Raw genomic sequence first — 26,610 nt, 5'->3', positions numbered from 1 at the left:
AGCAGCGCCGCAGCCAATCGCCTGCTAGAACGGGCATGGCTTGTGCTTGGTGGGCGGAGGCGGGCGTAGAGCAGTTCCTTGAAGTCAAGTTCGGCGGAGAGGTCAGCGCAGGAACGTGCCTCAGGAGGCGGAGGAGGGAAGCGCGCGTTGGCCTTAAAGGAACAGCAGCCTTGTTTGTTTGTTTTTTAACCCCCTTCTTTCCTTGCTCCCCATAGATATTGGAAGGTGTGGGGAAAGGCAGTTCTCTAGCAGCAGTAGCAGGGGCCTTGAGCTTGCTGGGGCCTCGTATGAAGGCCGCTTCATAATTGCTGTCATGAATATGAGGTAATTGTTGCAGCCAGATTCCTAGGAACAGGGGATGCAGCCTTGTTTATTTACTGCATTTTTATACCACCCTCTCCTCCAAAGATGGGACATGGGTGGCACTGTGGGTTAAACCACAGAGCCTAGGACTTTCTGATCAGAAGGTTGGCGGTTCAAATCCCCGCGACGGGTTGCGCTCCTGTTGCTCAGTCCCTGCTCCTGCCTTCCTTACAGTTCAAAAGCACGTCAAAGTGCAAGTAGATAAATAGGTACCGCTCTGGCAGGAAGGTAAACGGCGTTTCCGTGCGCTGCTCTGGTTTGCCAGAAGCAGCTTAGTCATGCTGGCCACATGACCCGGAAGCTGTACGCTGGCTCCCTCGGCCAATAAAGCAAGATGAGTGCCACAACCCTGGAGTCGGTCACAACTGGACCTAATGGTCAGGGATCCCGTTACCTTTAGAGTTCAAGGGGGTGCCCTTGTTTTGCCTCCCCTTCCCCGTTTTAGCCTCACAACAACCCTGCAGGGTAGGTAGGTAAGGCTGGGAGACAGCGACTGGGTGAGGTCACGCGGGTCTGAACCCCCAGGGTCTTTCCAAGCCCTAGGCCTAAAATCAGTTTAGTAAATTTGCAACAAGGCTGTAAAATAGTCCAGTATCATTCTCTCCATATTTCTGGTTGAAGGCAGGGGATTTGAACCCAGGGCTCCTAGGTCATAGGCCAGCACTCTAACCACTACACTGCACTGGCTCTCAAGTCAGGATAACTTTGCATCAGTGAAGACAAGGAAGACTTTGCTTAGACCTGCAATTCCTGTTGCATGCACCTAGACACAGAAAGTGTTTCTAACTTAATTTTGTTCCTTGCTTTCTAATTTTGGCGCATATTTTTGATACAGTACAGACTCCGCTAACCCAGAAATAGTACCTTGGGTTAAGAACTTTGCTTCAGGATGAGAACAGAAATCGCGCGGCAGCAGCAGGAGGCCCCATTAGCTAAAGTGGTGCTTCAGGATAAGAACAGTTTCAGGTTAAGAATGGACCTCTGGAACGAATTAAGTATGTAACCAGAGGTACCATTCAGTAGCACCTTAAAGACCAACTAAGTCAGTTCTTGGTATGAGCTTTCGTGTGCATGCACACTTCTTCAGATACACGAGAAAGAAGATATCAGTCTGTACCTGTGCAAGTTTCTTGGTGAGGTTGATGGACTTCCATTTCATGCGGCTCAATGTGGTGCCTTCCATAGTTCCAGTTACAGATAGGTAGCCGTGTTGGTCTGCCATAGTCAAAACAAAAAAAAATCCTTCCAGTAGCACCTTAAAGACCAACTAAGTCAGTTCTTGATATGAGGTGTATCTGAAGAAGTGTGCATGCACTAGAAAGCTCATACCAAGAACTGACTTAGTTGGTCTTTAAGGTGCTACTGGAAGGAATTTTTTTTGTTTTGACTATGGCAGACCAACACGGCTACCTATCTGTAAGAGGTACCATTGTACACGTTTACTATGTTCTTCCAGCTTATCTCTGATGTAAACTGTGCCAGCTCTAGCCAGGGAATTGCCCTCCTTTTTCCAAGAGCTGCATGTGAGATTTCTGCTTCTCGCACGCAGTCCATGCAAGCAATAATTTTCACATGCCTCCCTTTGTACACACATTCTTGAGTTCTTGTAGGGGAACTCCAAGTTGCACATGCCCCAGGCCCCATAACCCCTCTGGGAGTCCCTGGTTCTGCTGGTGAGCTTCTGAAGAGACATCTGCTTGGCCACTGGCTTGGTAAAACTGGGTTCTCCTTGGCCTCTGCCATTGTTGGACCACGCAATTGGCCAGGCTATTAGGAGTCTTTTGCTGATCAAAAGAACAATTCAGGTTTTAGCAGCAGACTTCAGGCACAGAGCTGGAGAACAACAACCTGTTGTTTTGGAACTGATTGTGCATTGCCCATGACTTTGGTCTGGATCAAACAATATGGCATGCATTAGACCAGCCTTTGCCAACCCAGTGCCCTCCAGATGTTCTGGATCCCAACTGGGTCTGCGTGCTGTCTGGGGCTAATGGGAGTTGTAATCCAAAACATCTGGATGACACCAGGTTGGCAAAGAATTAAATAGGCTTTTCTGTCTTTCCTCTCTTGAAATCTTTCTTTTTTTAATAGAGCAGCATTCATGGGCAAGGCGCTTAAACATGCAAGTTGAAGGATCTTTGCCCCAAAGACCTTGCAATCTAACCTTCTACACAGGGGGTATGTGTGTTCCTCCGCGGTGAATTAATTCCAGCTATCGCAACATCACTGCCTGGGGAGAAGCTGATTTGAGCGAGGTATGTAAATTTGGCACTGGTCTGTTTACCTTGGCATTTTCTTTCTTTCTTTCTTTCTTTCTTTCTTTCTTTCTTTCTTTCTTTCTTTCTTTCTTTCTTTCTTTCTTTCTCTGATTTTTAATAAGATGTTCCTTGGATGGAGAATTTTGTATGTGACAAAACTACTGACAGCCTCACATGTGTTATCACATGTGTGTGGTTTTGGGCGAAAGCAGGCATGACTCTTAACTAAACAAACTTGGGACTCAGTTTGTTTTGGGACCCAAGTTTTTTTTAAATTATTATTATTATTCATTTCATTAGATTTCATTTCATCAGTTGCTTTTTACAATAAAAAGTCTCAAGGCAACTTGACAAAAATACAATATGATGTGTGACTTTTCAGACTAAACCTTTAGTGCAGCTGCCCTGTGGAGCACATCTTCTCTCAAAATTAGACAGGCATAGGTTTCATCCTATTCATACACCTTACAAAAAATTACCCAGCCCTTACTAGATGAGCAAGTCTATTCACTGATAGGAACTTATCTCCATTTTTGGAACCTTATATTACCTGCTTTGTTGTATGATGTTCTATGATACTTCTAAATGTCTAGCAGTTCATCAGTATTTAAAATAAACGGAAACATAATTGTCACGAGGATGAAGCAGGATAAAAGGTAGACGAATCTGTCAGTCTCTATTTCTCTCTGTTTCTCACTTTTTCAATATTTAATTCAGTTCTTCACATTTCCGCATCGCTTTGCTGCTATTTTTTTTTAAGTCCACATGGAAAAGGCACCAGCATTTTAGTGCAAATTTCTCCTAATATACACATTCTTGTATGCAATTTTGTGTAATATTCACAAAACAATTTCCCATTGTATAATGCATTTTTGTATGCTGTTTTCACTTGTATGCACACTTTACTCTGGTATATGATTTTTTGCACACTTTACTCTACTAAAGAACTGCCTTGCAAAATTTGAAGTGTGAATTTTGAAGGATGGCTGCATTTTGGTTTGTGTATTATTCTGGAAAGTACAAATTAAATGGGCTTGCCTTTAAATCCAAACTGAGTCAGATTTGTCCTGCCTCCCTATATATAACTGTTATAATGATAATTCTCCAGAGCCCTAGACTGGACTTCCCTTTGTTTTGCATATATCATTCTAAAAACACTTGGGTGTTCTGCAGCCAAAGCTCAGGCTGCAGCTGTTCAAATTGGCATCCAACTTGAAAGCTTTGTCCAGTACTTGCACAATTAGATATTGCAACCCATAAATCGTTTGAGCGATTATTACTTTCGACGTGATTCCTAATCTGGGATTAATAAAAAGCGGAGCCTAGTGAGATGGCAGGTTGTCTTTTTCATCATAGTTGGCCATGTGGGAATCCCTCCTAATGAGATCAATGGCAAAGAGTCAAGGCATTTTCAGAACTCAAAGGTGGCCAGTGAAAGGGAGGTTTTTTTTATAATCCTTTTGTGCTGGTAACCTCTGCCACTTAGCGTATGGTTTTTTTTTTTTTGCAATTTTTAATATTTTGCTTTGTCTAATGCTGTGTTTCCCAAACTTGGGTCTCCAGCTGCTTTTGGACTACAATTCCCATCATCCCTTGCTAGCTAGGGATGGTGGGAGTTGTATTCCAAAAACAGCTAGAGGTCGAAGTTTGGGAAACACTGGTCTAATGGGACAACAGGTTAGCTTTAGTGAAGGACAACAGGCTTGCCATCTCTTGCTGTACTTAGAAGAACATATGAAGCTTCCTTATACCAAGTTAGCATTGTCTACACCAGGGGTAGCCAGTGTGGTGGAAGCCTCCAGATGTCATTGGACTACAACTCCCATCAGTCCGAGATACCATAAACAAATGATCAGGGCTGATGGAAATTGCAGTCCAACAGCATCTGGAGGTCACCACATTGGCTATCAACAGAGGTCTTTCCCAGCCCTACCTGATGCCAGGGATTGGACTTGTGCAAGCAAACCAGATATACCCTACCTATGTCATCTTCCTTGGACTTCAACTGACCATGGCTTTTGCCTGGCCCAAGCCCAGACTTAGAAGGCCTTGAGGGGCAAAACCCAGTTTCTGGAGGGTGTTTAGAACTGCAGTCTGCCAGCCTGACTGGAATTGGTCGCAGAGGATCAGTGGGGCTATCCCTTGGGGGAGCAGATTCAATGTCAGATGTCCTCCTTGTATTTCTTTATCTATAGTTGGATATTCTACGGCACTCATATTAAAGGATAGATAGTAATCTTGAGGTCAGGAATGGAATGGAGAGCCTGAGGCCCTCTGGGTGTTGCTGGGAGTTGAAGTCCAAGATTCATGGCAGATGAGGCTATGAATGACTACTAGCCAACGGGGGCTATGTTCTACTTCCATTGCTGGAGGAATGCCATTAGACGGGTATCACAAGTTCACTGCTGCTCACACGTCCTGCTTGCTGACCCAACAAGGACACGGACTCTGCATTCATCAACTGAGGCCCTTCTTTGGGTGCCTCCTCCATGAAAAATGGGCCTTTTCTGCAGTGGCTCCCTGTTTGTGGAAATGCTCTCCCCAGGGAGGTTCAGCTGTCGCCTTCATTGTACACTTTTAGACACCAGGCGAAAACGTTCCTCTTCAACCAGGCCTTTAGCTGATTGAGAGTCTATGACATAGACTCTATGTCATTTTAAGCGGAGGTTATTGTTTCATTTATTTTTGTTCTTGTTTTTACTGTGCACCTTGTGGTTTTATTCTGTATTTTTATGTTACGAACCACCCTGAAATCTGTGGATGAAGGGCATTATACAAATTTAATTAATAATAATAATAATAACAACAACAACCAAATATTAAATATTTACATTTAATATTTGGTTGTTGTTATTATTAACAACTAACTTAGATATGATGCATTTCACGTTGTTAAAACAGAAAGATAAGTTTAGGCTTGATAAGGAAGTAATGGTTGCATTTTTAAAATCACCCCCTCGAGAACAGATAGGAGGGGAAAATACAAACACTTCCCCCATGGCTTCAAAATTCTGGAATTTTTACATCTCATCCCACTCAGTGATTCTGGGTACAGTGATTCTGGGTTATTTGCCTTATTCAGTAACAGGTTATTTAAGGCATAAAATTTGGCAAAGTATTGGTTGTGATTCCAGTTCACTGCCATGTTTGTGATGAGTATCCCTCATTTTCTTTTTGACAAGTGTCCTTTATCTCAAGGGAAAATTTCCCTCAAGCAAGGTGCAAATTTTCCCTCAGGATGAAAACGTTGAAGGAGCAATTTAACAATTAGTCAGCAGGTGATGCTGTTGCCATAGATTATAACGAAATGTCTCCTCACAAGCTCCTTGTGAATGTAATAAGCCCTGTTTTCCACTATATATTCTGGTCACAAATTGGTACAGCTGCTGCTGAGGAGACGAAATAGGGTCAGGGTGGATCTGTGTAATTAGGGGCCACAAGAAAAGATGCCTGTGTGGTGCTCAGACAGTCTGAGGCCAGGAAATACCTAATCCCCACCACAAATGGGAGTGTTGGCAGAAGTGGTCCTACCATTCGCTGAAGGCGGCTGCAAAGTGACGAGATTTTGGAAGTCAAGAGCTTTGTGTGCCACATAGCCTGTCCTTGGGGCTGGCCCTATCATTAGGTGGGTTTGTTTATTTATTTTACAACTTCATATACCATTAAATGCCAAAATAGGGTTCTAAGAAGTCTGAGGTAGCATATGCTGGAAGCGGTAGTGCCAGCCTCCTGGCTGATTTCCCTGACCTCACCATCTCCAAATTCCCCTCAGGGCCCAAACTCGAGACTTGTGGCAGTAGAGCGCATGATTTGCATGCAAAGACCCCCCATGCCAGCATCACCAGGTTAGGCTGTGGAAAGTCAACAGCAATTCCACACACAGCTTACGTGGGAAAAAGAATTGACTGAAGGAGCTGCCTGCCTCGAAGCACCCTCTATTTCTTTGGCAACAAATTGCCCCTTGTTTTCGTAACAAAAGAAGTTATGTAGTAGAATTGCGTACGTAAGGCTGTTGGCTTAGCAAAAGAAATGGGTCTGACCATTTCAGTGGGCCTCTTCTTCTCCAAACCCCAGTCTTACAACTACTGAATCATATTGTTGGTGGTGATCCTGGGAATAATTTAGCCCAACCTCAGTTCTGCAATGCTCTTTTATGATGGTTTTAGTGGTGTTAGTTTTGCTGATCTGTAGCCTGCCTTAGATCTATGTTCTGGATAGGGTATGGGTAGGGCAGTGGCATGCAGTGAAATTTTTCTTAGGGGTACAGTTATTGGCAGAGGCGCCAGCTTGCAAGGGTGATGTTGGGGACATCATGTGTGTGATGTTGTCCTGACATTGTGTGCGAGAGCATCATGCCTCCCTAAGCTGGACAGGATGCTAGAGCCCTTCCGACTCCTTCCCAAATCTGGGTGGACTTTGGGAAGGTGGCTCTTGGACCATGTTGAAGTATTGTGCCTCCCTCCCTAAGCCAGGCAGATGAGTCCTAGGCTTTGGGAAGGAGACACCAGGATTTAATACTTTAATACTCTAATTTACTGGGAACATTTAGTGGACTAGCCTAGTCTCCTGACGGCACACCACTGGGTATGGGGAACTTTTGGCCATCCAGGTGTTCCCGAACTACAGCAAGTATGTACCTCAGCAAGTATGGGCCATGCTCAGGGCTGATGGGAATTGTAGTCAGCAACATCTGGAGGGCTTAAAGGTTGCCTGAACCTCTTCTACAGAGAAGCAGGGAAGAGATGTAGCTGGCAGGAAATAAAACAATTAACAATAAAGCATTAAAAATGTGGGAGGTGATGATAGGGAAATATTTTGCTTTGCTGAGCCCAACTTCTAATAAACCTACATGTGTGCGCACATATCATTAGTCCTGTTTTGTTGGAACCTTCAGTTATACTGTCAGTAATAATTTGATTATTGTTTGAGACCAAACATCGCAAAATGAGAGATTAGGACGGTTGCCATGTGACCAAATGCAAGTTATCTCATAAGTATGCTTGTCCCTGTTCAAAGAAGTGTAGCTAACGGGCAGTGATGTAGTGTCCCTATTAAAATCAAGGAACGGGGAAGTAGTCATGCAACTGGTTTTTGAGATGCAACTGGTTTTCCCTCCCTCCGTCCCCAGACTTCTCTTCTGACAGAAATATGGCATTGCAGTCAGATTACAGAGCCTGAAGCTTGGAGGGAGGATGCAGTGGGCACTTTCCTTCTGGAAAGAGGACCCAAGACCATTTGGGAAATTTGCTGTGATATGTCGCTGCTAGATAAAAAGAGGAATGAGGCGGCTCTGGCATCTCAACAAAAGGATTTCTAACAGCAGAGCTGAGGGAAATCTCTGCTCGGGTCACCAGAGAGCTGCTGTTCATCAGCACTGGGTTAGGCTGGTTGGAGCAATGGTCTTGACTGAGTATAAGGCAGCTTTGCAAGGCACAGCATGTATTAATTACCCTCAAAGTTGAATAATTACTGCTGGAGCAACTGGCGACTGCAATTATTCATGGAAAAGAAAGTAGACTTGTCTTGGATGCACCTTATGCATTTTTGCCAGGGAGAAACGTGTGGGGAAGCAAATGAATTTGCAGGCTGTAAAACAGCAAGCGAGCGAGAGAGAAATGGCTGAAGTTTTGTTAACCACCTGTGCATTTTTTTAGGTCATGGAGCAAGTCTGTTGGACAGAGTGCTTCTGTCCCGCCAGCAGCTTCCACTCTCCATCTGAGAGCTGGAGGAAATTCCTGGAGTCCCATGATATAGACATGTGCGTGGCTCAAGAAAATGCAGGCGGAGCTGGGCCAAGGGACAGCTCGCACTCCAGCTTTGCTGCCTGCATAACAAATGCCTTCTAAAGAAAACTGGAAAGTCTCCTCCAAGTAAGTTTGTCTGGCAAAGGTTAGGACCCAGTATTAATGTAGGTTGTCTAGCTACTAGATTTCTTGTTTCTGACTTAACTGTCTATGGGAAACAGACCTTTTTACAGGATCTCTACTGAAGTCATTGGCTTTTAATAATAATGTTGTTGCTGTTGTTGTTGTTGTCAATCGATCAGTTAAACTTATACCCCTCTTACTCCTTCCTCTCCAAAGAATCCAGGGCATTAAACACACAAAAGATAAAACAATAAAAACATCTAAAGACAATTCCACTACAGATACAACCTTCAAAAGGTTTAGTGAAAGAGGAAGGTCTGTGGTAGGTGCCAAAAAGACAACAGAGATGGTGCTTGTCTAATATTAAAAGTGCTATTTGAAGCAGCCACCCCCTTCTTCTTTAAATGAAGGGGGGGGGTGCTTCAAACAGTGCTTTTGCGAAGTGCCTGAAGGCAGCCCTTGCACTCAACATTTCAGTTGAAATGGGAGTATGGGGACTGCTTTACATCACTTCTCAAAAGTGCTGTTTGAAGCAGCTTGTACACTTCTCTTGCCCCCTCTCAGGAGAAACGCATGAACTGTTTCAAACAGCGCTTTTGAGAAGTGCTTTAATCTCCACTCATCAGTCGATGAGCAGGGATTGCCTTGACCACACAACACAGTTCTCTGCTTAGAACATGGCACACAGCCAAAACAGGATTAAATCCTGGCCTCCCAGACCTCATCAGGGCAGATGGGCATGCTTTGAGGATAATGGCTTTGTGGACCTAACTGGATTCACTGGTGGGCCAAGATTAGCCTCCAGCCTGGAGGTTCTCCACCCCTGGTCTACCCTGACTGGCAACTACTCTGCAGGGTTTCGGGCAGAGAGTGTCTCCCAGCCCAACCTGGAGATGGCAGGGATTGAACCTGGAACTTACTACTGGCAAAGCAGATAGTCTATCACCAAGCCACAGCTCTCCCCCCAGTGGGTTGTTTGACTTGTTGGCCACAAGGGGAACTTGTGGCTTTGGTTCACACTCTCAAAGCTGAAATGCCAGCATCTTTTTTTTTATCTACAGGTAGAAAAAAAACCTTGATTGATTCATCTACCCAAGGGAGCAGTTCTAAAGAGCTTTAGACTTAAGGGTTTTTGTTTTGTTTTTAAGGAGGCTGGTAATGCTCAGCTGCATTTCTGGGGATTGAAATGAGAAGGTGTTCCATTATCTGGCTTGCTGGAAAGGAATTCCCATCCAGAGAAAACCTCTTAATGTACAAACAGTCAGACTGGCTTGCTGGTAAACTCTCAAGAGACTGGTAAAGCCGTCAGCTTCTCTGAAGACTTGAGAGTGAGTGGAGGGAACAGGTGGACTCCGACGACTGAGAAGCGATTGCTATGCTCTAAAAAGTAAAACAAAAAACCCCAGCCGCCCTGGGATTCTTATTCAGGCACTGTTTTTTGAAGCACTGTAATGGTCTGGTTTTGCCTGTCCCCGATGAACTCAATAGAAGACTGTTCCAAAGGGAGCTGGAAGCAAGAGGGAAGGTACACGGGGCTGTTGTCCCTTGGAAATCATCCGATCCTATGCTGGTTGTACCTGCCAGACCCACTGTAGATGCAGCTCAGAATTACAGGAGGGCGTTTATTGGCAGAAGTCTCCAATGCCTCCAGCCAAACCTATTACAGCATTAATTCTCACCCTCCCAACTTAATGCAATGCCTCTTGGCTTCCTAGGGAGCCCCCACAGGCCTTTTGTTGTTTCGGGAGTTCAACAATTACAATCTCATCTGGCTCCTGCGCATGATGGACTCTTCCAAGGCTAATGATGTGTTAATAGAGAGCGACCTTTGGACAAGGCCTGTTGTGTTTTGCTGCCGTTTTATAACCTCGATGGGAGGCTGCCTCGGTTAGTACCTCGGATACCTCCAAGAACAGGAAGCCTCCTTGTGCTGGGAAGGCAGCATTGGACCGAGGAATGGAGATTATTAAAATTTGTATACCCCCCTTCATCTGAAGATCACAGGGCGGTTCACAACATAAAAATACAAAATAATAACACAAGATACGTAATTCAAAAACCATAAACAAATCAATAGCCCCTCCTCCCACAAACACATTGAAAAGGTCATAGAATGTTTAGTCAGCCAAAGGCCTGGTTATTGAGAAACATTTTTGTCTGGCACCTAAAGATATGCAATGAAGGGGCCAGGCAAGCCTTCCTGGGGAAAGCATTCCACAAAGGGGGAGCCACCACAGAAGAGGTTCTCATGTTGCCACCCTCTGGAACTCGCATGGAGGGAGTATATGAAAAAAGCCCTCAGATGAAGATGGCAGGGTCTGGGAAAGTTCATTTGGAGAGAGGCTTTTCTTGAGGTATTGCAGTCCTGATTCGTTTAAGGATTCATAGGTTGAAACCAGCACTTTGAATCGAGCCTGGAAACTAACTGGCAGCCAGTGCAGTCGGGCTAGGATTGGTGTAATATGCTCAGACTATTTGCGTAGGTGAGATGGGGCACGGGGCAGGCTTCCCTTTGCCAACCAAAGGTGCAAAAAGGGTGGCTTCCTCAAGAGGAGGAGGAATTCTAGCAATTGTGGAGGAAGGCCAGATGAGCAGCTCACCTCTTCCACTGATGGTCTCTGGCTGCTGCTACCTCCAAGAGCAAAACAGTAGTTCTCCAGCAGTGAAGCTTGTCAATGTACCGTGGAGCTTATAGTCAGCTAAGCTTCTAGGGCTGCCTTCAATGGGCTGATTTGGCACTTGTACCCTGTTCCCTGGTGCTGTGGGTTAAACCACAGAGCCTAGGGCTTGCTGATCAGAAGGTCGCCGGTTCGAATCCCTGCGACAGGGTGAGCTCCCGTTGCTCGGTCCCTGCTCCTGCCAACCTAGCAGTTCGAAAGCACCTCAAAGTGCAAGTAGATAAATAGGTACCACTCCGGTGGGAAGGTAAATGGCGTTTCTGTACGCTGCTCTGGTTCACCAGAAGCAGCTTAGTCATGCTGGCCACATAACACAGAAGCTGTGTGCCGGCTCCCTCGGCCAATAAAGCGTGATGAGCGCCACAACCCCAGAGTCGGCCACGACTGGACCTAATGGTCAGGGGTCCCTTTACCTTTTACCCTGTTCCCACGTAGCCTCTCCAGTGGTCTGTTTTGGCTCTGAGTGTTGCCACTTGGTGCTCAGTTGGTAACTAGAGTTTTGAGTACATACAGTTTGATTGCAGCATTGGGTTTGTGGGAGAAGAGTCATCTCCAGTCTCTCTTGGCCTGAGCAGTAATATTCTTCAGGGTGTTGCCACTCCCCATGCCCCACTTTTGGTTCATCTCTGGCTGTTACAAGGGCCTTGCAGCTGTGCCAGCACCAACAGTCTTCACTGTGCTTTACTGCCTCAATAAAAGTACAGGAAGCTACCTAAAACAAGTCAGGCCAATGGTCCCTCCAGCTCTATGCTGACTGGCAGAGGCTCTCCAGCATTTCATGCAGAGGGTCTCTCCCAGCTCTACTTGAAGATGCCAGGGATTGAACCTGGGACCTTGTGCATGCAAAGCAGATGCTCTAACCACTAATGTGCAGAGCACACTGGCTTGAGCCTGTGGGGCAGTTGGCAACTGACTCCCCAGGCAAATTGAGCCCCATCATAACAATTACAGTGGAACCTCAAGTTGCGGGCATAATCCGTCCTGGAGGCACGTCCGCAACTCGAAGCCTTCGCATCCAGAAGCGCCACGTCTGCACGTGCCGGGATTTAGAGCTTCTGTGCATGCACGAGCGTCAAAACCCAGAAGCAACTTGTTCCACTACTTCCAGGTTGCCGTGAGACACAAGATGAAAACACACAACCTGAAGCGGACGCAACATGAGGTATGACTGTAGAGAGGGGCTAGGACCCAGAGGAAGTGATTTCATTTCCTGATATTCTGGTGGGGCTGCAGCAGTCAAAGGGCCATTTAGTCCATGCTTTTTCAGATGTTGCCAATGATGACACATAACACATCATGTTCCATTGGCTTGTGTGGGTTATGGATTCTGCAGCCTTAATTGTGGCTGCCCATGAGGCCACTGCTAAATACAATTTTGGCCTGGTGGAAATGCAGTTGAACTGACTTGCTCTGCACAAAAGAAAGCAAGTATGAGTTTAGGATCATGGTGCCAACAGAGCAAGCTATCCAGAAGCAACTCAGGTCTGCATGATACAGGTAAAAGCAAGACTTGCAATTATTATGGAAAAAATACATTTATTATTGTTGTTATTGCTGCTGTTATTATCTTATACATGTTGAACCTTTAAAAAAAATCCCCAGATTGGAATGATCTCTTTTAATTTACAATTTGTTGCATTAAGCTTTACTGGAATTATTATTATTATTATTATTTGTTTACAGCACCAGAGTAGGGGGGGCAAGGAATTAGAAATATTACCAATGGCTACAGTTCATATGGAAATTAATTACTGGGAAATATATCTATATCTATACACACACACATTTTTTGCACTTGGTATTGAAAAACGTAACACGGTATTATTACCTTGCATTAGAATAAAATATCAGTATCCAACTGCAAAGGTGTTTGTTTGTTTGTTTTAAAAAATCATATAGACAAAAGACAAAAAGATAGCACCATATGATAATGAGAATCTACACTCCGTATGTGACAACTTGTGCAATTACAAATGTACAGTACTTAAAAGCAGCACATAGAAAATGGATTTTAGACAATGGGATTCCTACCCTTGTAATCCAAGAGGGCTGGGCTCAAAGGGAGCAAAACAAAGGCGTTGCTGTAGCTACACTGAAACCAACAGGTGCCTACACAGTAAGTACAGATGAAGAAGCCACAGCCACTGTATGTGGGTGCTTGATGTGGCATTGATGCTCCTCATGCACCCATATTAATTGCAGTGTACACACAACATTGCTGGCATCAAAATGGCAGCCTGTACTCCCCATTTACGGTAATCTGGATTTTCCTTTTCCCAAGAAAACTTGGTAAATTAAAAAACAACAACACGAAAATAGGTTGCATCCAATATAGGATTAAAGTCACTTACTGGCATACTTGCTGCACTGCTGGAAGATGGTTGTGCAAGGGAAAACACAATGACATGACAAAAGATCTGTGCGTTTAATGGGGAGATGGGCAATAGGACTGGTTTAGGAGACGGAAGGTGAAGAAGAAAATGTTGTGAACTTCAGCCTTGCTTCAGATCTTGCAATGGCCCACCAGACTTTTTCAAAACCAAATTTTACTTGAACAAACCCTAGCACCATCTCAGCAACCATTTTGGAAACTGCCCTCAGTTTCAAGCACTTAATTAACTGTACAGCAGGGATGGTGGGAACCCATGGCCAGGGGTGCCAACTTGAATAAAATATTGGGGGGCAGGTAAGCCCCGTCCTGCATAATCCATCACATGACACAGCACACACAAACCATTTGAACAGCAATGCTCTTCAACTAAGCCCCTCTAATATTTTATTGGAGGGGACTGAAGGGGCCTCAACCACTAGGAGTTGGCTTCCATGCCCGTGACACTCTAGATGTTGCTAGACTCAATTGCTCATCTTTCCTGCCTGTTAGGCATGCTGGGCTGGGACTGGTGGAAATTATAGAGTCCAACTTGCACTGGGAAAACCACAAGTCCTCCATCCCTGCTATACAGCATAAGTGTAAGAGTGGCATGTTGGGTCAAAGGAAGACCTAGCCTAGCGTTCTGTTTCCAGTGATCCTCCAAGAAGGCACACCATCTGTGCCTTGAAGGGGCTACCCTTTCCATGTTGTTTATCCCCAGCACAAAATATTTAAAGGTACACTGCTTCTGTGTACAGAGGCTCCATTAGCAATTGTTGCTAGCACCAATTAGGCCCTAGCTCTCATGGATTTGTCTACACCCTTTTAAAAAAAAGCCATCTAAACTAATTCTCAGTCATACAACCCAGTCTCTTTATCTGCAAGGTTGGCATTTCATAGTGCAAGGCAAAAGATACCTTCAGCATGCAGGATCATGGCTCTTTTGATTGCAGCCTAAGCCATGATGCTGTGAGCTAGCTGATGAGGTCTGGCTATTCGGACCAGTGCCAAAGTGATGGAAATGAGTTGAAGCTTCTCTGCCAGTCCTCTTAGCACAAAGGCCGGCCTGCTACCCACTCCATCCCAAACAAGACTTTTTCACAGCACAGAACTGCTGGGTTAGGGTCTGAAAGGAACCCTGGCACAACACTGGCACTCCGTAGGGTACAGGCAGGCTATCAGCCTGGGATGGGCCTGATCTCACAGAGCAGAAGCAGAATGAGGATGGGATGATCATTTTACTAGAAGCATCTGACCAGGGATCGCCTTAGTATGTTGGTTTGGTTCGTTCATGAACAGTTTCCTAGATGTAGCCATAACATCTAGGAGACACCAGCAAAGAGGCCTGAAATGCAGTCTGAATGTCTTTCTATGATTGATCTTGAGGAGGAGAATAAGGAACACTATAAAGACATTTAACAGGCCAAAAGCACTACTACAACACCAAGTGAACTCAGCAAGATAAACTGGATTGGATAATTAGTAGCTACACTGTACAGAAATTTGATAGAATCCAGAGAAAGTTGGGCAAATTTTTATTTTTATTTTTTTGCGGGGTGGTGGTGGTGGAATATATTACCTTTATCACCTATTCCTCGTCTCGGAAGCTCACAGAGTAGTGGAAGTCAGGTTGTTTTATTGTAACCTCACAACAACCCTGTTTAGGTTGACTTCCCCAAGACCACCAAGTGAGCTTCCAGGCTGAGGAGGGATTTGAACCCAAGTCTCCCAGTAAAGTGCAGTCCTAAGCATGTTTATTCAGAAGTAACTCCGAGCGGGTTCCTACAACAGTCACTCACCAATGAGACTTGTGTACACCATCAATCAGCCAATGTCCAATTGGTCCCAATCCAACACAAACTCTCTGGATTAGATCTGAGGTTATCTCCCATAAGCTAGACAAGAAACAAAGGGTTGTAGCCAATGTTAGCCTACCTCAGAGGAGGCCCACTGAAAGTAATGTGCCTAAGTTAGTTATCATGTCTATTCATTTCAGTGGGTGTACTCTTGAGTAGGTCTAGCAATGGATCCAATCCAAAATGTGTAAGCTTTCCCCATCTTAGGGAAGTTTTAGACTACAACTTCCATCAGCCCCAGTCAGCACAGTCATATGATGCTGGGGACTGATAGGAGCACAGCTGATGGGAGTTGTAGTCAAAAACAACAGGAGGGTAGGCAGTTGGGGAAGGATGTAGTAGGCTCACCACCAAGACTACACAGTGTCTTTGCATATGGCTGCCAAGTCATCATTGCAGCCCTGCCTGTAAATATATGTATAAAGAATAAAGAATAAAGAACCCTGCCCCACAAACAACCTGATAATACAGAAGCAGGCTAGCACCAATGGAGCTCAGCGAGTGAATAAGCTCCTTTTGATCCAAACATTCCCACTGCCTTGAGAAGGGTTAGAAGCTGGTCCTGAATTTTCGAGCACCATTATCTTTATTTTCATCTTGATAAGATCCCAGGTCCGTACTCTGGAAAACCCAGTTCATTGTCCGACATCTGCCATGCCTGAGGGTTTTTTTTTTTTTAAAAAAAAAACAATTTGTGTAGTAGATTGATTTCAATGTCTTTTCATAGGATGAACTTTTTTAAAAACAAAAACAAAATGCATGTCTGACTGCACATCCAGGGATCTTTGTGAGTTCTGATTTCAACTCGGGGCCATTTCTGTATTAGGGGTGTCAGAATGTCCTAATATGAACTTGGCTGTCAAGTCAACAGAGTTGCAGAGGACAGAGTGGCTTCATGGAGCACAGCCTCCCATTTGCTACCTACTTGTCACCGTAGCGAAGGTGTTGAGGTGGAGATTCACAGCTTAATCTTCAGCACTGTGGCTGGAGATGCAAACATCTGACCTGAATGCGCTTTGTTTAACAGAGCATGTTTAAATCAGCACACCCATGAAAGCGGCAATGCTTCTCTCTGCTTACAGCACTGCTTGCCATAGAGCCTGTGAAAGGTAATGTCTGAACTGCATCGGTCTTCCACAGCAACCCTCAGAAATGACATTTCTACTCCATTTTATTTCTTTGGAGAGAGAGGGAGAAAAGATTCCCACCACTGAATGCAGGAGTGGCTGGGGCGGTGGGGTAGAGCTGTCCTCCCAGCAGTGGTGTCGCTGCTGCTTATCTGAACAGTGTGAGGGCTGGTGGGGTGGGACAGCAGCAAGGTTCAGCACCGCAGTAGGAGAACCAGATTGGCTGTGCTGGTGATGCTGTGCTGGGTCTTTCCCACAGCCCTGTCCTGCCTCTGCACCATCCAGGTGAGCTGTAACATCAATGACGCTGTTGGGAGGGCAGCTCTGTGGCACTACCCCATTGGTCCAGATCGGAAATGATAAATGATGTCCAAACTGGAGTGTGGGTGTGGAAGAAGAGAAACAGGGATATGCCTTCTGCCCAGAAAGAGATAAAGTAAGGATTCTCTCCCAAAATAACAGAGCCGAGAAGATTTAACCCCTCTTCTTGCTAACCCCTGTCCCCCAAATTCAACACATCAATTCTAATACTGTGATCGCCACATAGATGTCCGGACTCGTTTCAAAATAATAGGCAGCACAGGAATGGGAACCTGTGGCTTTCCAGATGTTACTGGACTAAAGCTCTTACCTTCCCTGACCTGATGACTGAGACTGATAGAGATTGGAGTCCAACAACCTCCAGAGAGCCACAGGTTCCCCATGCCAGACATAAAAACTTGCTTTCAGTGCTTAGCGCTGACCCTTCCACTGAAATTTCTGTGCCACATGTGAAGGTTCATTATGCAGCTGCAGTGGTGGGTGCAGTGGGCCAGGCATGTTTCTATGCAGCTCAGCTGGGCTACTGAAACTGGTCTGATGGAAAACTTCACGATTGAACTTGATTACCACTGTAGAGTTATGAAGCATTTTGAGTTGAACTGGGTCTCCTGGGATCGTTACAGTCGTCTTCTATTTATGTATTGCAACACTGGATAAATAAAGCACCTTAATAAAAAAAACAAAAACAAGGCAAAAGAGAATATATGTTGGCAGAGAGGAAGCGGAATGTCGGCCCTTGATTCGTTTTTCTTCTTCTTTTCACTCCTTTAAAATTATATTCAGTGGAATGCTGGCAGCAGCTGTGGCGAGCTTTCTGCAGAGATTTCAGATGCGTTCATCCACTGCTGTTTGGCTTTCAGGAGCTTTCCTAGCAATGCCTCTTTTTTAAAAAAAAAAAATTAAGCATTTCATTAATGGTTCTTGCTTTCAAGCCACCCGGCCTCGGCCCGCACTTTCGGGCTGGGAATGGAACGCAGAAGCCAAAGGCTGAAGCATTAAGTAATGTCTCTATCTACACTGAGTTATTTGCCAGAGGCTTACCCTGTTGAGGTACATGTAACTTTAGTCAATTTAATCACTTTTCAAATCTTTTCCTTTTTTTTTAAGTAAAGGAAAATGGTAGCAAGCCATCCAGTGGCTGGAAATAATCTATATATTACTGGGGCGGGGGGGCGGGGGGGGAGTCGCAATGTCAAAACATCATAAAAATCTCTAGGATTGGCTTGGAGACGAATTTTTCTTTCTTTCTCTTTTTCAGTCGTGGATTGCTTTGGTTCATCCGGTCTGCAAAAGGAGTTTCAAGTCCTATTAGGTAAGCGTTGGAATCCACCAAGTCTGAGTGGCTTGCTGAAGATCTGGTAGGCAGCTTACCCTCAAGCTTGCAACTTTTCCTGGCTGCACTGGGCCAAGGTCCATCTATTCAAGCATTTTGACATTTTAACAGTGGCCAGCCAGGTGGAGCTGGTGCCTGGTAGAAATGGCCATCCCCTGTTGTTGGTCACCAGCATCTGGCATTCAGAGGTAGACTGCCTCTGTGCATTTGGGGGGGGGGTTCCATTTTGCTGTCATGGCTGTTTAGCTATTGACAGACCTATCCCCCCCCATGAATTTTGTCTAATCCTTAAAAGAAAAAGAAAAAAAAAGCCATCTAAGCTATTGCCACTATCTTGTGGCAGGCAGTTCCATAAGTTAATGACACATTTTGTATGAAGCAGTACATAGGAGCTGTAATACCCTAAAGGAGCAAAAGGCGGGTGTCATTAACTTTTCAGTTGCATCTTGCTTGCATAGAAGTCTCTGCAGGTCTGGCAACAGCGCTGATACCACCTCATGTCCTGGCAGAGATTTTTCTCCCGAATCACGCGACAGTATACCATCCACTGGTCGCCTGTGCACTTGTAGGTCAGAGCAGCTTTTGGAATATAATGTGGGGTAGGAGGGAGAGAGAGAGAAAAAAGAGAGAAAAGGTTTTCTGGGGAAGGGGCTGGGATCACAGGGAAAGGTTTACACAACCCACAATACTCTGTATTTATGAACATATAAAAACTGCCTTATCTGGAGCCCAGACAATTAGCTCATCTAGCCTGGTATTCTGACTGGCAGCGGTTTTTGAGGGTTTCCTCCCAGCCCTCTTACCCGTAGGTAGGCAAACTAAGGCCCGGGAGCCGGATCCAGCCCAATCACCTTCTAAATCCAGCCCGTGGACGGTCCCGGAATCAGTGTGTTTTTACATGAGTAGAACGTGTGTTTTTATTTAAAATGCATGTGGGGGTTATTTGCGGGGCATAGGAATTTGTTCGTTGTTTTTTTCAAAATATAGTTTGGCCCCCCATAAGGTCTGAGGGACAGCGGACCGGCCCCCTGCTGAAAACGTTTGCTGACACCTGCTCTTACCCCAAGTCATTTTAACTGGGGCCTGAACTATGGGCCATGTTTTCCCTGTGTGCTTAAATTAACTTCAAACACAGCACCTGAATAAACTTTACAACAAACTTGGAAGGCAGGCCAGAATGATTAAGGCTCTGGAGCGTGGATGCCCCCTGCATGCACTAGGGCTAACAGTCATGCAGAGGAATAGCTGGGCACAGCTGATCCTTTCTGTATCTCTTATTTGTCCCAGTCTTAAGTTCAGTAGTTGACATCTGTTTGAGATTTATTTATTCATTTATTAAAGAACCCTCATGGAAATTTGTCAGGATTTTATTGTGGTGCTTTCCTCGTTGTACACATTCTTGTAAAGCAACTTTCCCTAATATAATGCAGTTTTTTGCATAATTTTCACTGCCACGTGCATTTTTGAACACATTACAGTGGTACCTCGGTTTTCGAACGTCTCCTTTGATGAACATTTCAGTTTTCGAATAATGCCGTAAATGCTTTGGTTTTCAAACACGCTTCGGAAGTTGAACATGCCACGTTGCTACCACTGAGTGCAAGATCCTGAGGCCTGGCTGTCAGCTATTGAGTTTTCAGTTTTTGAAAGTTTCAGAACTCAAATGGTCTTCTGGAACGGATTACGTTCGAAAACCGAGGTACCACTGTACAGTACTTGATTGGAGAAGTGCATGGCAAAATTAGGAGAATTGTGAATTTTGAAGGATGGGAGCGTTTCTGTTCTCATCTTGTTATGGAAAGAGAAAATTAGGTAGATTTGCTTTTAAATACCAGCTGGATCACATTTCTCCCCCATCTCCACCTCGTCACCCTGTAGCTTGCCTAAGGCTGCCTAGTAAGTCATAGCTGCTGGGAAACTTGAACCACTTCACACAGGCCCAGTGCTGCTGCCATAGCTCTCATGAAATATACAGAGTCTAAGGTTGGGAGGGTCTGAAGCTGCTCCTCCACCAGTCCTTTCCACTACCCCTTCTCTCATACTGGTGCCAGGTAAACATAGAGGCTCGCTTTACTGATCTGGGAGGAAGGTGGTGGCACAGACCAGCGATGCAGGAGGTGCCCTGGCTGAATCTCTTCTCAGAGCTTTATAATATACAGCAGGTGTGGGAGATCTTTGGCCCTGCAGGAGTTGCTGAATGACGTTCTCCTATCACTCCTGGCCATCGGCCATGCTTGCTAGGGCTGATGGGAGTTGTACTCCAGCAACTTCTAGCGAGCCAAAGGTTCCTCACTCCTGATATACACTCATGAGCACCATGCTAAGACCTGGCAAACTAGGGTGGGTGTTTACTTCCGTACTTGACTTCCTGGGAACCTTCATTTTCACTTGTGTGTGTGCTTTGTTTTTTTAAACACAAGTTTGTAGCCCTCGCAATTAGCAGGCACGTTTAAAAATGTTTGTTCAGAGCACTGTATACCCAGGGACCTCCCACTTATCATACATGGGAAATATTTGAAGTGGACATTTTCCAAATTAAGGCCAAATGTTTCCTTCTCACAGAAGAGGGAATCCACATGTGTCAGGAGGATCAACTAGACAAAAACTTTCCTCCTGGGAGTAGTAGTGATTTCAGGGGTGGGGTGCTTCATCAGGACTTCAGTGGAAGAAACGAAAGATATGACCCTTCACTCCCCCTTTGCCTGTGGCTTCCAGTCTGGTTCCCCCACCCTTCCATGGACATTGTTTAGAAAGGGGGAACCCCTAGACATGTTAATTGCATTTAATCAAGGCCGAACAGCAGGCATCTTTTTTTGAAGGTTCTGAATAGCCACTTTCAAATGCTTTTTTAAAGGCTACTTTTATTGTTTTATTATTTTTGTAAACTGCTTTGAGGTTTTATTACAATCAAGTGGTACATATATACACGTGAAATAAAATAAATATATAAATATACTTGGTGTGGCTGAATAAGTCTATCCAGACATGTACAATCTATCCCAGTATTTCAATGTGGTTTTAGCTTATAGCGGATTATTTATTTATTATATATTTTTATATTTTTTGTTATATATATAATCTATTTATTATTATTTTTTATTTAATTTTTGACTGCTTTAAATATTTGTTTTTAACTGGGATTTTTTTTTTTTGCTGATAATTTAATGTTGTCCCCCCCCTTTTTGCAAACTGCTTTGAGGTTTCAAGTGGCATATAAATATTGTGAAATAAAAAATAACTAAAATAAACTTGATGTTACAAAACATGCCGTTATTGAATCTCCTGCTGCTTTTCTTCACTTTTAAGCAGGGTTGGGGGCTCCAGTCAGAGTAATGCTGTCGGGACAGAGATGGGCTTAATCAGAATAGCATCAGTAGCGGAGGGGTGCAGTTTTCCTGATCAAAATGGCCCATCCTCTGAGATGCTTTTAACCCTGCTGTGCAGCTCTGCTGAGCCATACCTGTTCTGACACTCTACACATCAACACAAAGTCATTGGAGAATGGTCGCTAGCTTCAGAGTTTGTTTCTTTAGGGTGACAAATGCAGCCATACTTACCAAGTCTTGGTGAGGTAATTGTGTTCACGTTGATCTTCTCGTTACAGGCCTCTTGGTGACACTGTCGGTAGGCTGCAGGCTTGGAGAGGACAGGGCATTCATTGCCATGGCGACCTGTGACCTTGTGCATGCACTGTACCACGCGGGACTGAAGGCCTTTCCCACAAGTTGAGGAGCACTGGAGAAGAGAAGGTGACCTTGGTGAATTGTATATAACAGGCAGAAGGCCCATGAAGACAGCGGAGAGGCTCTTGGGATGACATCAGATGATGCCCAATTTGGCTTTGAAAATCCCTGGCAAGTAATGCAGTTAGTTGATGCTTAAACCGCAATATTTTTGGACAGCTTCCCTTTAAAGAAGGTTGTGCAATTGTGCTCTGCTGGCTAACCCTGTCCCTCAGGAGTCTTCCAGTCTCCGTTAATGGCCCACACCACAAGAAGAAGAGGAGGAGGAAACAACCCTTTGAGACAAGGGGAGAAGCTATTGTGGCAGTTCAGAGACAACGAAGAGGCTCCAGTCCAGTCTGTGAGGTCGGGTGGAGTGGAAGACCACTGGAAATCAGGAATGGGGCCTCTGGTCAGAACTGGTGCATCCTGCACTTTTTAAAAACATGTTGCAGTCATCTGCACACTATGAAAACAAATTTGCAATGTCTTTTACACAGGCACACATACTTCAATGTGAGTGACTTCAACATCTTTTATTGTGAAATGTGAAAAAAAGTTCTCTCCCTGCCAAGTTGTTTCTAATCTAATAAACGTAATATGTTATATTTTCCCATGCAAATGGGAAAAGTGACTCAGCTGCCTTCCTTGCACCAACAGGAAAGTGCAAATCCCCCGACCAGGTTGCTGTTCTGATAGTTCCACTCAACTTGCAGCTAACAGCAGCAGAAACGAATTGAAGCGACATAGGATTTGGCTGTTAACTCTCCCTTTTCTGCATTGACTCTGTTGATTTAAACACCTACTGTGATATACACTGTACCTCCCTTGCCAACGCATGATGCATGTATGCTCTCCATTGTTGCTGTACTTGATCTCTCCATTTCCTGATATGTAGGTTGGAAGTCTAACATTACTAAATATAACCATATCCTCACACTTGGAGCTAGGTCCATATAAATCTATCTGGGTGGTCCTTTCAACACAAGCAGACAGACCTGGTTTCTCAACAATGCCCAGCCCTTCTCACAGCTTTTCCCAGCTTCAAAAGGGTTTGAAAGCATTAACACACGTTTGCATGATCCTGCCATGAAGCCTGCAAAAGATCTATTGCAGCCTGTAGTCAGTGGAAGAGTCACAATTATTTCCCCAAACCATGTCACATGTGGGATATGGATTTACCTGTTGCTTGACTAGTATCTCTCATGTTGATGAAGATTTTATCAAATCAAAATGGATGCATGTTTGTGTGGAGATACACATACACACCACTCGGGGGTCTGTATCGCAAACGGCAAATGTTAACCTGCCTCTACATTTATGTGTCTGCATCTATGAGCCCACAGAGAGGGCAAAGATTCAAGGTTTCCTCCGCCTTTTCCACAATTTCTGCCAGCTCTGCTTCTCAGTACACAAAGAACCACCAAGTGTGTGTGTTTTTTCTCTTTCCTTGCCTTGAGCTTAGTTTGATTGCTTCTCCTGGGAAACCAAGATCATCACCTAGGCTATGCAATTAGTCTCTTCAGTGCCAGGAAGACAGACTTTAACATCTATCTTGAACTGCCTGGGTTTGGCAGCTAAGGAGACATCTGGCTTATTTTAGGGATGGGGGTGGGAATCAGCTTTCCAGGAAACAGGGAATACAGAAAAGTGTACACATGAGGGATTCTTGCACACATGGCATTGTACTTTGGGAACAGCAAGGGTGCTAAGGGCAGAAGGGAAGTAAATGTTGATAATGCTGTAATTTGTACCAAAAATGTTAAATCCTATACAGCCTGACTGGGAGATAAGTCTCACTGATTTCACTGGGAGATAATTTTGATGTCCTGGTTCAGATATATAGTTCAACAGTGCACCAGTTGAACCTGTAAGATGTGGTGGTGGAAATGTATGTTTGAATGGTCCCCATCAAAAGAAGAAATCCCTGAACATATAAAATAAGAATGGTAAGGAGCAGACTTGACTAGAACTCTTCTCCCTGCTAGGTTAATATCCATTTTTTTAAAAAAAACTTAAAGAATAATTTCATCAGACATGTTAAAAAATTCTATTAGCTGATTCATATACACATGCACGTTCATATTGATGTCTCACATGGCTGATGTTTGATTCAGAGAATCAGCAAGTTGAAGAGGGGCATACACGGCATCTAGACTAATCAAGCAAATCCAAATCCCCATCAGATGCCAGTCCAATTTCTGCTGGAAGACCCCAGTGAAAGAGAGCCCACTACCACTCTAGATCAGCCTTTCCTCAACCTTGGGTCCCTAGATGATTTTGGACTACAACTCTCACCATTCTTAGCTAGCAGGACCAGTGGTCTGGGATGATCGGAGTTGTAGTCCAATAACATCTGGGGTCCCAGGGTTGAAAGCCTGCTCTTCTAGACCATTGCTTTCATTGACAAACTGTTCTTACCATCAGAAGGTTTCTCTAAACATTCAACTGCAAATTGCATTAGCTCCACCTTTTTGCAGCCACATTACACTGCTGACACATATTCAGCTTGTGCTGAACTATAATATTCTGCAGTAGCTAAGCCAGATATTCCCTACCTCCCTATACCTGTACTTTCTTTTTCTTTTTTTAAAGAGGGTTGTAGCCAAATGCTTTACAGAAATCAAGATAAATTATGTCCACAGCAGTCCAACAATCTACTACACTAGTAATCCAATTTTTAAAAATGAGGTAAGATTAGTCTGGCAGGATGTATATATGCCTGTTTCTAACCCATTGGCTGTAGTATGACTTGTATGGGCCTTCTACTTAAAGATTAAAGATTTGCAACTGGCATTGGATGCTGGGGTAGATATATATTGGGAAAACTCTTGTTTGGAGCAGGTATCAGGTGGAGTGAAGTGGCATGTCTGCTCACCCTCTTGGTGTGGTGGCATCGCAGGATGGCAGAGGCTCCTCCAAAAGCCCCGACAAAGGTGGCTCAGGATCAATGCTCAGTCCAGATGGGCGGCGGGGGCGTAAGCCTGCAGCGTCTATCAGGAGCCAGATCCAAACCTGCACCCAGGATTGGCAAATGGGGGTGCAGGTTTGGATACGGGCTGGGCCAGGGGGCAGAGCTGATGCATCAGGAAGGCTTCCCTCAGGTCCAGTGATTTAGATGTGACGAAGCATAAAACTGCTCCCCTCTCCCTTCTCAACTAATGATCCTACTCTTTTTAAAAGCTGAAAGAAAAGTAGACTTGAATGTAGCAGATAGATTTCCAGTAAATCATTCACTGACAGAACATGGCTGTAGTTTCATACCCTAAAATGAAGGATTGGATCTTGAAAGGATGATTTGCAAAATCAACGTCCTGCATGCCCATGCCATTAATTTGGACTAAAGCTTCCAGCATTAATCAGTACATGATACCTTTTTTTCATAAACATTCAATCAACTCCAACAACTATTTTTAGTATCATAATTTCAGAACTACTGGAACACAGACAATGGGCAGGATCTGGGTCAGTTTATATGGGGAGAGGAGGTCCTTGAGGTATCGCAGTCCTGACCTGTTTAAGGCTATATGGCTCAAAACCAGCACTTGGAATTGGGTCCAGAAACTAATAGGTAGTTGGCGCAATTGGACCAGGATTGGTGTTGTATGCCCTGGTGAGCAACCTGACTGCTGATTTCTGCACCAGCTGAAGTTTCTGAACAGTCTTCAGAGGCAGCCCCACGTATAACATGTTGCAGTAATCTAACCTAGACGTTACCAGAGCTTGAGCAACAGAGGTTGGGCTGTCGCTGTCTAGACAGAGGCACAGCTGGGCCACCAATCAAACCTGATGGAAGGCACTCTGTGCCACCAAGGTCACCTGAGCTGCAATCTAAGTAGTCATAGCAGACTTTAAGATACATACTTTTCACAGCTTAAAAAAAAAAAAAGGGGGGGGGGGGAGACAGCAAAGGACAAAGAGGGAAAGAAACACCAAAGCCATATAATGATTGTCCCTAGTCTTGTCAAAAACCAACTTTCAGTTTTTTGTGTCAAGGAAATGATTTGTTTGATTCCAGTGGGGGTAAGAAATGGAACGCCTTTTGAATTCAAGGGGAATAGTTCAACATTGGGAAAAGGAATAAATTACATCAAGGTGAGAAAAAAATGTATCTTAGAAGTATATTGTAGAATGCAAAGGGGCATCCACCGACCAAGTTTTTCCCCCAACTGCCTCCAAGCTGCATTTTTTTAAGTCCAGGTGATATGGAGAACAAGATGGGGCCAGCATTTTCATCTCTGCGTGTAATTAAAAATGACTTCACCATTTTCAAAGAGCAGAGAGTTCGAGATGGCAAGTACATAAATCCATCTGCTTCCTGGAAGTATGCGTATGCCAAAGTAGGAAGAGAGGGGAAGGGGGATGCAGTTGGTAAGACGAACACATGAAAGGCTAAAGCAGAGGGAGAGATGGGAAGCCTGACCTGCTCCATTGGCTCTGCTGGCCAACTTTGGCTCGCTCTTTCTTTGAACAGTTTCCATCCCAGATGATCATTATCAGAACTGGTGCCTTAATTTTTCCTTTTCCCTCCCCATCCCTTTCCCCTTTTGCACTGTGGCCCCAGCCACACTTAAGCACCGTTCACAAAAACTGCAACTGACCAGCAGTGGAAATAAGTCTTTCCTGCAATGGCAAAGGTGACTTTTCCTGATGGTTGCGATGACCCTGAAGTCCCTTGTCTTAATTTCTAGCATGTAGTCATAGAACCACTTTG

The 26,610-nt window shown here is 44.6% G+C and overlaps 1 protein-coding gene and 1 long non-coding RNA gene across 4 annotated transcripts in view; one reads left to right on the top strand and one right to left on the bottom strand.

Annotated features, from left to right (window-relative positions):
- Window positions 1-114: 114 nt before the first annotated feature.
- On the top strand, window positions 115-21,915 carry LOC310831964. 2 transcript variants are annotated; one of them, XR_014558068.1, is made up of 5 exons: window positions 115-324; window positions 2,455-2,618; window positions 12,275-12,328; window positions 18,100-18,153; window positions 21,779-21,915. It is a non-coding gene; the product is annotated as an uncharacterized lncRNA (long non-coding RNA). The 2 variants fall into 2 exon arrangements; XR_014558067.1 differs by lacking the exon at window positions 12,275-12,328.
- The window catches only part of ADAMTS17 (ADAM metallopeptidase with thrombospondin type 1 motif 17), a 170,356-nt gene continuing 159,821 nt past the window's right edge, over window positions 16,076-26,610 (bottom strand). For both annotated transcript variants that reach the window (XM_083713075.1, XM_083713076.1), the window contains 2 exons: window positions 21,732-21,909; window positions 16,076-18,753 (listed from right to left, as the gene is read on the bottom strand). In XM_083713075.1, coding sequence (XP_083569201.1) covers window positions 18,602-18,753; window positions 21,732-21,909 — 330 coding nt within the window. In that variant the 3' untranslated portion in view covers window positions 16,076-18,601. The remainder of the gene's footprint in view (window positions 18,754-21,731; window positions 21,910-26,610) is intronic.

The sequence above is a fragment of the Podarcis gaigeae genome (genome assembly GCF_964106915.1).
Source record: "Podarcis gaigeae genome assembly, chromosome: 14".
Lineage (NCBI taxonomy): Eukaryota > Metazoa > Chordata > Lepidosauria > Squamata > Lacertidae > Podarcis > Podarcis gaigeae.
Note: the sequence above shows the minus strand (reverse complement) of the source record. Positions and strands in the feature narration are given on the sequence as shown.